The sequence below is a fragment of the Lynx canadensis genome, chromosome E1 (assembly GCF_007474595.2).
Source record: "Lynx canadensis isolate LIC74 chromosome E1, mLynCan4.pri.v2, whole genome shotgun sequence".
Lineage (NCBI taxonomy): Eukaryota > Metazoa > Chordata > Mammalia > Carnivora > Felidae > Lynx > Lynx canadensis.
In genome coordinates this window covers 54,872,477-54,887,586 of record NC_044316.2, presented here as the reverse complement: position 1 = coordinate 54,887,586, position 15,110 = coordinate 54,872,477, and the positions used below count along the sequence as shown (strand labels likewise).

The 15,110-nt window shown below is 58.1% G+C and overlaps 1 protein-coding gene across 2 annotated transcripts in view; it reads right to left on the bottom strand.

The window, feature by feature from the left end:
* Positions 1-15,110, bottom strand: part of LLGL2 (LLGL scribble cell polarity complex component 2) — a 34,875-nt gene that overhangs the window by 1,392 nt on the left and 18,373 nt on the right. For both annotated transcript variants that reach the window (XM_030296270.2, XM_030296271.2), the window contains exons 3-21: positions 12,490-12,587; positions 11,173-11,254; positions 10,764-10,879; positions 10,167-10,325; positions 8,261-8,423; positions 7,986-8,118; positions 7,618-7,672; positions 6,872-7,026; positions 4,310-4,527; positions 4,170-4,237; positions 3,870-4,023; positions 3,676-3,780; positions 2,964-3,256; positions 2,712-2,862; positions 2,247-2,397; positions 1,498-1,614; positions 1,208-1,374; positions 547-811; positions 108-261 (exon numbers count right to left, since the gene is read on the bottom strand). In XM_030296270.2, coding sequence (XP_030152130.1) covers positions 108-261; positions 547-811; positions 1,208-1,374; positions 1,498-1,614; positions 2,247-2,397; positions 2,712-2,862; positions 2,964-3,256; positions 3,676-3,780; positions 3,870-4,023; positions 4,170-4,237; positions 4,310-4,527; positions 6,872-7,026; positions 7,618-7,672; positions 7,986-8,118; positions 8,261-8,423; positions 10,167-10,325; positions 10,764-10,879; positions 11,173-11,254; positions 12,490-12,587 — 2,804 coding nt within the window. The remainder of the gene's footprint in view (positions 1-107; positions 262-546; positions 812-1,207; positions 1,375-1,497; positions 1,615-2,246; positions 2,398-2,711; positions 2,863-2,963; positions 3,257-3,675; positions 3,781-3,869; positions 4,024-4,169; positions 4,238-4,309; positions 4,528-6,871; positions 7,027-7,617; positions 7,673-7,985; positions 8,119-8,260; positions 8,424-10,166; positions 10,326-10,763; positions 10,880-11,172; positions 11,255-12,489; positions 12,588-15,110) is intronic.

Here is a 15,110-nt window from a genome sequence, read left to right as displayed (position 1 = left end):
ATGAGAGGGAGGGGCATATGAAGGGGGGGCAGCGAGCCAGAGCCAGGAGGGTAGGCCTAGCTCAGAGGAGAGGGGCCAGGGCAAAGGCCACCTGTCCTTTTACCGACCTGGCTTGGCCTGAGACCTTCTCTGGGCCTGATCCGTTGTGGGGGCAGCTGTGGCTCTTGGTTTCTGCTGAATCCACCAGACACCGGGGCTCAACCAGCCACTTGGTGGAGAGAGAGAAGCGCTCAAACTCTGAGGGTGAGATCAGGTAGAATCCTGGGGGGGGGGGGGGGGGGGGGGGGGAGGAGAAGCCTGGAGGTGAGGCCAGCCCACGGCTCCCAGGCCCTGAAGCTGCTGACGGGACTTTCCTCCCAGGAGGAACGAGGGGCCGGGGGCCTCCCTCAAAAGTTCTCTTAAGTCAGTCAGTCCAGCCTGGCCTCGGCCGCAACACCCCAAGCTGCCCTTCCCAGCAGCCCCTAGCAGCGCAGCGGGAGTCTCCACCCGCCCCGCCCCCCGGGGCCCGGCTGCTCGCACCCGCCTGCCCGCCCCCGCTGTGCCCACCTTGGCCGTATTTGGTGAAGACGCAAGAGGCAATGCCGCTGACATCCTCCCGGCGGATGCAGCTGTACCGAACCTGGGGCTTGAGCAGGGGCAGCGAGACCACCTGGACGTCACCCAGGTTGGTGAGGACAGTCAGGTGGTGCTCCCCGTAGTCCTCGGCTCGACAGCTGCCGAAGTGGGCCACGCTGACCCGCCGCACCCGCGAGCCCTCCAGAGCGGTCAGCTTCAGCTTCAGCTTGGCGCTCACCTTGGGCAGCGTGAACACCTGGGGGCACAGGGCACGGCTCACACCCATGGCTTCCGTGCCTGGTGCCGTCACAGGGCCCTACTCCCCAGCAACGACTGCCCAGTCTCTGTGCCTGCTCAGTGCTCGGACATGCGGCCACTACGCTTTGACCGGGAAGGGACACCAGGGCTACTCATTTCCATGTCTGTGTTTTCCGTCCCCCCTATTGACATAGGTCCCACTTCAGTGCCCCCGTGCTGACCCTGGGACCCAGGATCTCTACCCCTCTCCTTTTCGGTGCCTCGGTAGTCTGTCACACACCAGCTGCAAATACAACTTTAAGTGAATCCCGGCCACTGTCATTTGTGCCCAGGATCTGCACTCCCCAGATGTCCCAGGGATCCCCAGGGAGCCCCGCCTCCATCCAAGCAACACCTTGAACTGTTCTTCTGACACCACAAGCAGCTGGTGGCTTCCCTGCATGTCTGGGCTCTTTGACAGGTCATGGGCCACCTCCAGGGGCTCAGGAAGGGGGACGCTATGTCCATCCAGCACCAGGATGCCCACCACGGGTGCTCGGTGCATCAGCTGGATCTCCTTGGCTGCAGGGAGAGAGGCAAGTGGTAGTTGATGGTCGGGGGGAGGGTGAGACTACAGACCCCACCCCACCCCACCCCATCCCAGGCAGATAAGGACCCTCTGCTCTCCCCCTGCCCAGCACTCACCCTGCTCGGCCCGCACGGGCTCATCCATTCTCCGCTCGGTGGGGGGCACACGCAGGGCAAAGGCATAGACCGTACCACCGTTGGTGCCAGCCCACAGCGAGGGGCAGTGGCGGGAGCCTGCCAGGAAGCAAAGGTTTATATCTAACCCACAGTTCCGGGGGTCAGGTGGAGCCAGGTGACCTGGGCTGATGTCCCGGCATTGCCACTCACAACCTGTGTGACCCCAAGGTCAAGTTAGCAAACCTTGTAAGCCTGTTTCCTCCTCTGTAAAACGGAATGGCTGTGGGCCCTGCCTATTTCCTGGGGGTATAGATGGGAAGAGCTGGGAAGGCTCTCTGACCACTAAGGGACCCAGGCACAGGTGGTCTTGAACCCGGGACAGCTCGGCCCTGAAGATACAGCAGCAGATACCCCCACCCCACTCTTGCCCCGGTGGGCGGGCGGCAGGGAGCTTCTGCAGGGCACATTGGGTACTAGCAGGCACTCTTGGAGAAAGATATTCCTCCACTTTACAGGAGAGAAGCTGACCCCAGGTTAAGTGACACGTCCAAGGTCACACTTCTAGAGTGGTGGAGCCTGAGTACGAAGCCAGGGCAACCTGCCTTGGAGACCCAGGCACGGGAGAGAAAGAGGCAGGCAGAGGATCGGGTCTCCCCATGCTCCCAGCCAGGCCGGGCAGCAGCCTCCAACACGCCCTCAGGCCGAAGGGTGCTCTCCTGGGCCCCCCACACCTCAGGCTGGCCACTCACTGTCCCTCAGATAGGTGTCAGCAAAGTAGAGGGTCCGGACGAATCCCGTGAAGGAGTCCTCTGCTGAGCGAGCCTCGATCTTACGCTGCACAGGGGCCAGCTCCATGTTCTGCGTACCCGTCCGCTCAGCCCTGGCGCCTCCCTCCAGCACCTGCAGTGGGTTTGGTCAGGCTGAGGGGGGCTCTGGCCTCCCCTTCCTGGGGGGATCCGATTGCCCAGCACCGGTCCTTCCAGGGGAAGATGGCCACTGCCCACCTGGTGATACTAACTGAAGACTTAACCCTCTACACTTGGGGAAGCTGAGGCCCAGAGATGCAACGTGTGTGCGTCCGAGGCCACAGAGCTAGTGGGCAGCGGGGCAGGACGTGAGCCTGCTCGGTGCTTGCAGCCAAAGCCACGGGGGAGGGAGGGCTAGTTTGGACCTGCTGCCAGCCGCCCCGGGCTCGTGGCCGGTCTCGGCCTCACCTCCCCAGGGGGACCAGCTGGCCGCCGCTTCCGGCTTGACACCCGGCTACGCCGTATCCGGCGGAAGGACTGGCGCAGGGACTTCTTTAGGGACTTCACACGGGACAGGGGGCCCTCCAAAGCCAGCTGGTCACTGGGGTGCAGCGTGCACCTGGGGGGAACATCAGGACATCAGTGCTGCCAGGGCCCCAGGGTGCTTGCCCAGCACCAGCCCTAGACTCAGGCCCTGGCCGCCCCGGGAGGGCTGCTCACTTGACAAAGACCTGCCGCCGCTGCTGGTGGTCAAAGAGGCCAAAACCGTGGCTTGTGCCAAAGGCCACGAGCCGCCACTCAGAGTGCAAGGCCAAGGAGGTGACCACGGCCGGGGGCTGGCACTGCACCAACACGAAGGGCTGGAAGCCGGGCTCAAAACGCACGGGCCCCGGGCGGGCACACAGGCGCTCGTGGCCCTTCCAGCGGTAGCCCTCCTGGTCCTGCAGCAGGTCGGCCTCCACCTGCTCCACGGCATGCTCCGCCTCCTCGTCATTCAGCTCCAGCACCAGCACCTGGGGTGGGGGGGGGTGGGGGGCAGGTGGGCTGAGCCACCCCCCCACCCCCCCGCCCAACACCAAGGAATAGTGGGACCACAGGGACCCTGAGAGTGGGAGAGTGAAGGACCTGGGACCCACACCAAAGCCTAGGGCCCAAGGAGAGCTGGAAGGCCCTTCCCGATCCCTGGCCCTTAATCCTGGTTTCTGGAGGAGAAACAATCATCCCAAAGGCCTGTCTCTAATGGGACCAGGCAACCTCTATCCACTGGGAAAAACACAAGAGCCACAAGAGTCGGTGATGGTCCTGGCGACATCTTCAGTGGGTGCCCAGGAGGCTGGTGTCTGTCCTTGCTGCCCCCCAATCCTTGGACACCGCCCAAAGTCCCCTGATCACTCCTCCTAGCTGCACCCCCTGCCCCAGCCCAGCCTGCTACCTGCCCTGCCGTGCCCGCCACAGCCAGGTAGCCGCTGTATTTGCAGAGGAAAATCTTCTGGATTCCCAGCCTCGGATCATCACTGTAGGGGTCGAAGGAGCCCACCTGACAAGGGAGAGGAGTTCCGCGAGTGGCCATAAGCACGAGACCCAGCCTGTCCTTGCCCTGCCTGGTTTCCAGGCTCCCGGCCTCACCTTGCGGAGTGGGGGCCACTCATCCTCGCCCTGGGCATTGAGGTTCTCGCTGGGCTCTGTGTCGGTGAGGAACACCCGTACCGTGCTGAGTTTGTAGAGTAGCCGTAAGCAGACACCGGAGGCGTCCCAGAAGCGCACTGTGCCATCCTCGTGCCTGCGGGCAGAGCCACCTGCCAGTTGTGAGGGATGCCAGGCCAGGGGTGCCCGGGAGGCCCGGGACTGGCACGCACCCGCTCTGGGGTCTGTTCCCACCCCGCGTATTCTACTTGGCAGGAGGAGAGTGCCATGAAAGTCACCTACCCTGTGAGCAGCAGGTCCCTCTGGGGAGGGGCTGGGGCCAGACTGGTACCACCATCGATGGGCCACTCCTAAAGAATGAGACCAAGAAGTCCATGGGAGAGCTTGGCCCGAGGTGGGGCCAGGGCTGGTGCCAGACTTACCATGGTGGAGAAGTGTGTGTGCTGCTGTCTGCCAGCGGCGACGATCCGCTCCCACAGCTTCAGGGGGATGTTGGAGACGTGGTGGGAGCAGGTGATGGCGGAGCAGTGAAGGGAGGCCAGGTAGGGAGGCTGGACTGGTGGCCAACCAGCCGCCTTCAGGTCAATCACCACTAGCTCCTCCTCGGCCAGCACCACCAGGGCGTAGGGGTCATCAAAGGCTGGGGGACAGGCCAAGGGTCAGGGGCTGCAGGAACCGTAGGAAGCAGTTTGCCCTAGCCCAGCCCAGCCCTGCAGGATCTTAAGCTCTAGGGCTGGAGTCAGAGAATCTGCATTTTTTTTTTTTTTTTTTTTTACATTTATTTATTTTTGAGGGACAGTAAGACGGAGTAAGAGCAGGGGAGGGGCAGAGACAGAAGGAGACACAGAATCCGAAGCAGGCTCCAGGTTCTGAGCTGTCAGCACAGAGCCCGACGCGGGGCTCGAACCGTGGGATCATGACCTGAGCCGAAGTCGGACGCTTAACCGACTGAGCCACCCAAGCACCCCTGGAGAATCTGCATTTTATTTTATTAATTCATTGTTATTACAAAAAAATTTTTTTTAAGTTTATTTATTTTGAGAGAGACAGAGATAGTGCAAGTAGGGGAGGGGCAGAGACAGAGAATCCCAAGCAGGTTCCGCATTGTCAGCTTGGAGCCTGATGTGGGGCTCGAACTGACGAAACCGCGAGATCATGACCTGAGCCGAAACCAAGAGTCCAAGAGTCTGATGCTTAACTGACTGAGCCACCCAGGTGCCCCAGAATCGGCATTTTATTTTATTTTATTTTATTTTATTTTTATTTTTTTTCAATGTTTATTTATTTTTGGGACAGAGAGAGACAGAGCATGAATGGGGGAGGGGGCAGAGAGAGAGGGAGACACAGAATCGGAAACAGGCTCCAGGCTCTGAGCCATCAGCCCAGAGCCCGACGCGGGGCTCGAACTCACGGACCGCGAGATCGTGACCTGGCTGAAGTCGGATGCTTAACCGACTGCGCCACCCAGGCGCCCCAGAATCGGCATTTTAAAAACAAGCTCCACTTGAGCCTCACTTCGGGGTGAGCTCAAGGCCTGCTTCCGGTGAGCAGGAGCCCCACTTCAGGCGAGCCCCACTTCTCTCTCTCTCCTTCTGCCCCTCCTGGGATTCTCTTTCTCTGCCCCTTGCTCACCTGGGCCCCCTCGTTCTCTCCCTCTCCCTCTCTAAACAAACAAACAAACAAACAAACAAACAAATAAATAAAAATAAGCTCCAGTGGCAGCGGGTGGCTCAGTCGGTTGAGTGTCCAACTTTGGCTCAGGTCATGATCTCATGGTTCCTCTGCTGTCAGCACAGAACCCTCTTTGGATCCTCTGTACCTTGCCCCCCACCCCTTTCCCACTCATGCTTTCTCTCCCCAAAATCAACAATAAAAAAAAGCTCCAAATCCAGAAACATAGAGAAAATCACACACCACAACCAAGTAGGATTTATCCCAGGTGTGCAAGATTGTGTCAACACATGAAAATGAGTTAACGGAACCCATCACATCAATAGGCTAAAGTAAAACACGTGATCATATTGATCCACGCAGGAAAAATATCTGACAAATCTAACACCCATTTATGATAAAAAATCTAAGTAGGAAGAGAGGGGAACTTCCTCAACTTGGTAAAGATCATCCACAAAAAAGCTACAGCTCATGTGACTATAATAGTGCGAAACATGAAGCTTTCCTGCTAAGATCAGGAATTTGGCAGATGCCCCCTCTCTCTGCTTGTTTACAAGTCCTAGCTACTGCAGGGAGACAAGAGAAGAAAAAAAAAGGGACACAGGTCAGAAAGGAAGAAGTAACGCTGTCTTTGTTCACAGAGAACGTGATCATCTCTGTAGAAAATCCTAAAGAATCGACCCCCCCCCCCCCCCCCACCGCCGGCATCCTGCATCGGGCGTGAGGAGGGAAGAGGCTGAGAAAGGAGGGACAGCAAGTGGTCTTGTGGTGTTGAGGATGCACGGGAATACAGCCCAGGGTGTCCGGAGCAGGCCCAAGCCCCTCACCTGGAGGCCTTGGCCTCGTGAGGCTGGACTCACCTGGAGGAGAGGCCCGCCCTCCTGGGAATCTCCCACCAGGCCTCCGCTCCAGGTTTCGACATCGCCCTTTCTGGTCTTGCCTGTCACCAATTTACGAGCCTGACTCAGGGCTTTGCTGTCTTGGCCCAGCTCCAGGAGGCCCCACACGGCACCACTTGCCCCACCCCACAATGGGAGGGCTTCGAGTGTCTAAGCCAGGACCTCTTTGCCTCAGCTAGGTAGCTGTTAAGCCCCACAGCCTAGATCTGCCTGCCTTGGGCTCAGTCCCATCAGAGCCGAGCAAGGGTGAAGAGGGTTCAGAGCAGGTGGGAGGTGTGGCCAGCAAGGATGAAGCCACAAGCAGGGGAAGGGAAAGGCACTGAGAGGGGTGCAGGGGGGCTGAGGGGCTCAGGTAGTGGTGCGTTTGGAAATGGACAGGCCGCATCCCCTCACCCACTTCCCAAGCCCACCTACCTGAAGCAGGGTCTGCCTCAGCAAGGACAGTAAAGTCAATGACACGGGAGGTGAAGTCGAAGGCTGTCTGTTGGCCGTCGTGGACCACCGAGATGCAGTGGCGGTCCCCATAGCTGGCCCGCGGCATGCCCCCCTGGAAGATGGTGAAAGGCAACCTGGCGGGCACAGAAGAGCCGTGGGGTGGGCTGGGGTTCCCAACAGTACCTCAGCCACAGGCTGAACTGACAGCTTAGACTTTCCAGGGATCAGAGTGGCAGGACCAGGGAAGGAGCCCAGTCTCAAAGTAAGTGCTCATTCAAGGTCCCCAGAAGGGGTGGGGTGGACCGCCCTCTCTTCCTGACTGCAATAACCCAGGAGAACTTGGGGGTGAGGTGGGGGCACCCAGGCTGGGGTTCCTGAGCCTCTGTAGCCACTCCTGCTTTACCCCGGGTTCCACCCCCAGCCCACCCTGATTATGCGTCAGGTTTCCCTGTAGGTCTCTGAAGAAACAGGTCTCCTGCTGAAACAGAGTCTGAAAATGGCTGATCTGAATCATCTTTCCGGGAGGGTGGAGGGAAAGGTCAGAAATGTTTGCTCAGGAATTAGCCATGAGAGGTATGAATGAATAGCTCTCTCTCCCTTTGCTGGCATCTGAGACACCGATGTGGGACCCCCAAGGCACTCCCTAGGCACCGCCTCCCACAAGCAGAGGCCAGAGTAGCCCCTCGGAAGGCTGCTGAAAGGGAGGACAGAGCACTGATACCTACCCCTGCTTGGTGATCAGCCAGAAGATTTTGGTAATAGCTTTGCAAGGAAAAGGACCTACAAGACAAGGAACCAGCTTGAATGGGCCCTCCACCCCTATGTCCATAGGGCCCAGACCCTTCATGCCCATACCCATGCAGCAGATTGCACAGGAGTCTTGCTCTGAGCAGTCCCTCGAGAAAGCCATGACGGGCATCTGAAAATCTGCTGCACAATTTTGGACAGAGCCTTCACTTCTCTGGGCCCCAGTTTTGCTTCTAGGAGTTGGGCACCTACACCCGAATGTGGGGAAGACAGACGGGGAACAGAGGACACTGCTTTGCAAGTGACAGGGCAGGGCCAGGCCCCATTAGGCGGACGGAGCACTGACCGTAAGGCACACAGTTGCGCAGGGGCTCCGAGTGCTGGGTGTCGCTGGACACAGGCCACTGGCAATAGCTGCCGTCGGAATGGCAGCTGACAATCAGGTGGCCGTCCCGCTGCCAGCAGACGTTCTCCAGTTGCTGCAGAGGAAGAGAGGGAAAGCGCGCAGGCTGGGGTCAGGGTGGTGGTCCTGTGCCCGCAGGTCTCAGCACAAGGGCTTTAGGTGATTCGGGGGCCTGAGAGCGCCACGCGGCACCCGCCACCATCCCAGGCGCCGCCTACCTGGCTGCTGAGGAAATGGCCAAGCACGCAGCTGCCCCGCAGGTCCCAGACAACGATGAGGCCGCGGCTGTAGCCGATGAGGAGCTGGTTGGGGTCGCGGGGGTGCTCCTGCAGAGCTTCCACCATCTCGAACACTCGCCGGTGGCGGGCGTCCTCGGGCAACCTGGCCGAGGGAAGCACTGTGAGCCCACGCTGCTGCCACCAACAGGGCAGGACGGAGCGTGTGGCACAGTTGCTCACGGCGTGCAAGTGCCAGCGTGGGAAGATCGCAGGGAGAGAGAAGCCGTGCGCACAAGAGGACAAGGATATATAGAAACCTATATATCCTGTATATCCATCCACAAACGCAGGCGGTTACACTACTACGAAGAAAGGCAAGGCAGTGGCTTCCAGAAGAGTTGATGCGGTGGCTACCTCGGGGGAAGGAGGGACTCGTGACTGGGAAGGACAGCGGGGGCTCCTGGGAGGCTGGCAAAGTTCTATTTCTTTGTCCAGGGGGTGGCTGCAGGAACGCTCACTTTACAAGAATCCATTAAACCGCACATTCATACTTAGTGCGTTTCTGTAGAAGTGGTATTTCATAAGGAAACAGTTTTTAAAACCCACAAAATAAAACTCCCTACATTAGGTTGGTCTGGCCTTGAGCCCTGTCCCCCTCCTCCTTCTCTGGGCCCGGAATGCTGACGTGAAGTCTGGAGGTGCTGAAGCCAACAGAAGACCACGAGGTGGCAGGCAACGGACCAAGAACCCACACCAAAGAGGGAGAGCAGGAAACACAGACACCTGGACCCCTCTCTGCCAACCCAAGCCAAACCTCTTTTCATTTAGAACAGGATTTACACTGGTAGGAGGGGCTTCCCGGGGCACTCAGGCTGGGGGAGGCCCCCCCGCAACTAGACTCCCACCAGCACAGAGTCAGGTGGGTGCCGGCAGGGCCACACGTGAGGAACAGGTCCTCCTGCTGTCCTGGCCACAGACGGGGCGCCCAGGCTGAGAAGCCTCCATGCCTGCTGACCCGCAAACAGTCCTGCTCTGACCGTGGTCGTGCTGCCCTGACGCTACCCTGCCGGGTGGGAAAGACAGACGTTTGGGCTCAGGCAGAGCCAGCCCCAAGTAGGAATCCTCCCAAACCCAGCGACACTCTTCCTTGGACAGTGGGCCCTGAGCGATGTGAGCACGTTGGAAGGCCAGTCCTTTCGGGACCAGGGTCCTGCTCGCTTGAGCCTGAAGCAGCCCCACATCCCAGGACCCCGGCCTCCTCTCTGTCCCGTGAAATGGCAAAACATTCCACCACTGCCAGTGCTTCGTCTCCTCCTCCTTTGGACCCTGGCACTCTCTCTCCACACCCAGACCTGATCTGACTCCCTCTCTGTTGCCGACATCATCGTCATGGAGCAAAACCTCCAGAGTGATCCGAAGAAACCTACAGGCTTATGGCTGTCCAAGAGCTTTGGCCATGGGGCCTGCGTGCAAACGAAAACTTAGCTCGGACGCCAAAACATAAATCTCACCAGGAGTTGCCCCACCTGACGTGGCAACACGAGGTTTGGGCCCCACCTGCCCCCCTGCGGAGCCCCTGGGGTTTTGAAATTCACATGATCAGCGTGAAGACTGCCGGACTGAGACTTGGTGACATTACGAAATCATTTTGAGCATCATTTTCCTCACCTTTAAATGAAATGACAGGTTACCCCCAAGACTCCTCAGAGTGCTATGGTGCCAACACATTATGGGGCGAGAGTCTCAAGTTAAGGGACAGGTTGGGGGCTGAGAGTCTCTTCTCCCCTCCCCGTAGACTTCCCAGGAGAGAAATTATGAGCTCCCGAGACACTACTGGGACTCAAGGGAGAAGGCCACGCTCAGTTGGAGGGAACAGCTTCCTAATGGCACAAGGTGTCCAGCTCACCCCTGCAGCACAGCGTCCGAGCCGATGGTCCGGTCCCCCAGCGTGCGGAAGGCCGGCAGCTGCACCGCAAACACGGTGCCACTCTCGGTGCCCAGGTAGAGGAGTTCGCGGGAGGAATGAGGCAGGACCACAGTGATCTGTGTGGCACTGGGGGCGGCCCTGAGGACGAGAATGGCTGCCTGTGAGCTGGCTGCCACTCAGGCAGGGGAGACCCTGGGGTTAGGATCCCCGACTCCTGGCTGCCCTCAGCAGTCCTGGGAAAGGCCGTGGCTGGGGAAAGCGGGCCCGTGAGGTCCTTTAACGGGGTCTGATGGTGTCTTGGGCCAGGACAAACATTTTGAGTGTCTCCTGCCAAGACAGAAGACAGATGGTAGAGAGCTTGGGCTAGGAGGCAGAAAAAACTCCCAGAGCCTCCTGTGCAGACGGCGTAGGCGTGGAGGGCCCTGCTCCTCCAGAGCACCCGCATGTGGGGATGTGTTGGCTCAAACAACTGCCAGGACCACCAAGGGCTCCACAGGACCTTCACAGGGTGATTCCACCCAGGAGTTGGGTGCGCCGGTCAGGCTGGCCGGGAGAAGACGGGTACCAGGTCCTTACCCTGGGGGGCCACGCAGCGTGAAACTCTCATCTTCCTGTAGCTCTGACACCCCTCCTCTGACCTTCAGGCTCCACAGGTGGAGGCTGTTGTCGTCCAGCAGGGTGACCAGCTGGCACTAGGGAGGGAAGGGGACAGGAACCAGGAGTGTGTGGTGTCGCTAACCAGGGAGGGCCAGCATTCACTGGGGCCCTTCACACTGGGGTGGCCCACCCCGTGCCGGTTGATTCAGGGAGCCCCAGAACCAAAAGACCCCTGGCTGCTCTTAGGGTGGTCTGTGAACCGCAGCTGGGGGAAGGGAGGTGGTCCCAGGCCCTGCTATCAGAACCAAACCCAGGACTACTAAACGCCTGCCTCTCCCCACCCCTTCCAGGTGATGTGAGAGTAGGAGGATGCGGAGGGCCCCCTCACCTGGCCAGGTAGGAAGTAGATCTGCACCACAGCGTTGTTCTCCCGGTGCAAACCCATGAACTCCACCCCTGGGGCACCATAGCTACGAGTGGCAGGCTCAGGAAAAGCTCCAGAAGGCAGGACACCACCCCTTCCCGCCCAAGGGCCAGGACCTCTGGGCCCACGTGGCAAGGAGTGTAAATACCTCAGCATCACAGAAGGGCTTGCCCTCCTCCCAGACGGCAGTGACCGGGGCCTTGGGTTGGGAGGAGACGGCAGTGGCCCTGGCCCAAGGGCCCTTGGCCAGTGGTGATGTCACCCCAAGGTGGAGCCAGCTCCAACCAGGGAGAACGTTTCCAGCCAGGCAGGTGTGTGTGGGGGGGGGGGGGGGTGGAGGGGCGGGCAGACACCCTAGGATGGTGAAGATTTATCCCGGTAACTGTTGGGCTGCTTCCTACAGTGCCCAGCCCCGCCCCCCCCACCTGAGCTGCAACAAACCCATCAGCTACCACAAGGTGGCACCTGAGAAAAAGACAGGGCACCCCCATGGGTCCACCCCAGCAGCTGTGGCACCGGGGATTGGTAACCAGGATGTGGCTGTAGCCTGGCAATGATTAACCAGCTGAGGGAGTGCTATCCGCCACCTCCAGCCTAGGCCAGCCCGCTAGAGGTGTCCCCGCCTCCCCCGCCCCTGCTGCATAAGAGGAACAGGAGGGAGCCGCAGCCTCACTGGAGGCTCCAGCCAGGCTTCCCATGGGTGGTTCCCCATCTCCCAGTACTCCCACGTCCCAACTGGCTCAACTCTAGGGACTCAGGGGGGATTTGGGGCTGGGGAAGTCCCCAGACTTGTAGTCCAGGCCAGAGGACCCAAGCGGTGATCCTTCATCATCCTGGAACCCTCGGGCTTGCCTCTGAAACGCAGAGGCCCCTGCAGCCCAGAACCAATGCTTTGGATAAAATGTGGCCCTTTCAGACCAATGTGCTGCCAACCAGGAGTCAGTTCTACTCTCTGATGTGCCTGTGTGTACATGGCAGGTATGCACGGTTGGGGAGAATCTGGAAGGCTTAGCACTGCTCTTCAAACCCAAGGACACCCTGGTTTGGACAGCACCCTGGGCCTGCTACCCCAGGTCTACTAAGTGGGAGAAAGGAAAACAAAACAAAAAACTTGACTCCACCTCCGGCATTTGGGGCTGACTCCCAAGAGGCTACGCAAGAGGGTTCCCCAAGAGGGAACATCCCAGTACCAGGAGGGGTCATCTACAACTGACTTTTGTTTGAATCCCACCAACGCCAGGGCCCCTCCCCCAGTGGGAGCTGGGAGGACAGAAAGGATACAGCTTGACGGCTCCGGAGCGGGTGCCAATGGCCAGGATGCGCAGAGACGGGCTGTAGCCAAGGGCGCTGGGCTGGTGTGGGAAGCCATGCTCCACTGTCTGCAACGAGAACCATGTGGGTATGGAACCTGCAGACATGTCCCCTCTGCCCCGCCACGGCTGGGGCACCAGGGCCGGACAGAGGTGCTGCAGCACAGAGCCACCTCCAGCAGGAAGGAGAAATTCAGTCACGTTCAGGTTCCTACCCAGATACCTGAGTGCTGAGTCAATCCCAGACCCGTTTGTGACCCAGTCTTAGGCCCTGGGGCCAGCCCTGGGAGCGCATTCTCCCCCGACACCACACTGGCCACTCGATGCTTTCCAGGAACTCTGACTTGGTTCCTCCACCACCCATACTGTGGGTGACTGACCCAGTCCTCCTGTGGGGGGTAAGGGAAGCTTTGGGGGAGGCTGCCACAATGGACCAGATGGCTCGGGAAGCCTGGTTGTACCACAGTCTGGGGCAGTCCCAGGGGCTAGACAGAACCCCCCAGTAGCCTGTCCCAGCTCTGGGCCATCTGAGGCTCCTCCGGGGCCAAACACCTGCTCTCTCGCAAGTCTTTCTGTCGTGAGGTCTCTCCACTATCTTTCCAGAAAAGAAGCTTCTAGAGTTTTGTTGCAGACACATGCTTTTGCTCATTTCTTCTTATAGAAATACACATTATAGAAAACTTGGGACATATGAAGGAGTTTGAAAAGGAACACAAAAATCACCCATGCTCCCGCAACCAGAAGTGACCCTTGCTAACATCTGTGAGTCTTTCTTGTGTTGCGACTGTACACGTGTGTGTCTCTACTTAATACAAAGACCTGACTGGGGTTGTGCCACACGGATATATACGGACATGCATAGCTTTGTCGCCCATTTGTCCGCCTGTATGTAGCGGGCCCAAACCGTCAAAGGCACTAAAGTGACTTTTAAACGGCTAAGGACTATTCCCTACATAAAGGTGCCCTAACTCACAAGGCTTTAGTTGTTGAACACCTTTGTTTCTGCGGGTTTTACAGTTGCCAATCAGTTGCATTGACGACCTTTCTTGGACTCCTACCTTTGCTTACAACTTGGAGTATTTCTTTAGGGATAGGTTCCAGTTCTGGAACTCCAGGTTTAAAAGGCATGGGTGTATACACTACAGATCTGGGTTGATAAACCATCTTCAGGGAGGTTTTTGGTTGTTTTTCTCCACCAGCCCTCCCCACCCCCCGCCTCCCACCCCAGGGGATGCCGAACCTGTAGAGCTAGATCAGAGCAGGGCAAAGGATGCCAGGCAGCTGCTTTACTTTTCGTTTTTTAAAGCAATGGAGACTCTGCCCTGCAGAGAAAGGTTGTACCAGTCAGGCGGCTCTCCTTAGGCCCAGGGTCCTCCTCTAGGCTTCCCTCAGCTGTCCCATCAGGCCTCAAAGGAGCAGAAAAGGAGAAGTCCTGACGACGGTGGGCATGATAGTTTAGTAAACTCAATGCTGCCTGTTGGCTCATCCAGTCCAGGACGGTGGTTCACAGAAGGAGGCCCTGAGCTGGGGCAGGCCAGGAACAAGAGCTCCACGGAGTCTCTATTCTGGGGACACATAAGTGGAAGGGCCCCCCAGGTCTGGCTCTTTGCCAGGAACTAGTCTGCCCTACAAATGGCTATACCTGGAAGGGATGGCCTGGAGAGCAGAAGTGACCCAGCTGGAGCCCCCCTAGCCAGCCCAGGTCCCAATTCAGCTATGTAAAAAATGCAGCGCCTGGAAAAGCCTTGGGGAGATAGCAGAGTGTCTGGAATGTAAACATTTCCCAGGAAAAGGGGAGGGGGGGGCAGGGCATGTGATGGTGTTTGCGGGGACAAGCTCCCCCAGAGCCCCCTTCCGGCCTCAGCCAGTCTCAGATTGCTGGGGCCTCAGGAAATCAGCAGCCAGGGCTTGAGAAAAGTTTCCTGGGACGGTAGCATTTTTCGATCATCCCAATCAGCAGGAACACAAGGCCAAAGCCTCTGGAATTTGGAGGAGTCTGGGGAAAAAGTCCTGCAGGAAGGAGCCCTGTGCCCAGGAGGAGACCCGCACTGCCAAGTAGGACAGCTGTGAGCTGCACGGAGATACGGAGCATTTGTAATGTGGCCAGTGCCACCAAGGAACAGAAGTTTTCATTTTAATTAAAAAAAAAATTTTTTTTAACGTTTATTTATTTTTGAGAGAGAGAGACAGAGATGGAGTGCGAGTGGGGGGAAGGGCAAAGAGGAGACACAGAATCTGAAACAGGCTCCAGGCTCTGAGCTGTCAGCACAGAGCCCAAAACGGGGATTTGAACCCACAGACCACAAGATCATGACCTGAGCCAAAGTCAGACACTTAACTGACTGAGCCACCCAGGCACCCTTTAATTAATTTAAATTTAAGAATGGGCATACAGTTCAGTCACTGAAAAACTTTCCAGGTGAGTTCTTGGGTTCTAAAGGAACAGGGGCTGGATTCAGGCAGACCAAGCTGCAAATCTCCCAAACTCTAAGTACAGAGCACACAGTTCCAAAGAAAATTTTGTGTCTGAATTGAAGTATGCTGTAAGTGTAAAATACACTTGGCGTTTCAAAGATTTTGTGTTAACAAAAA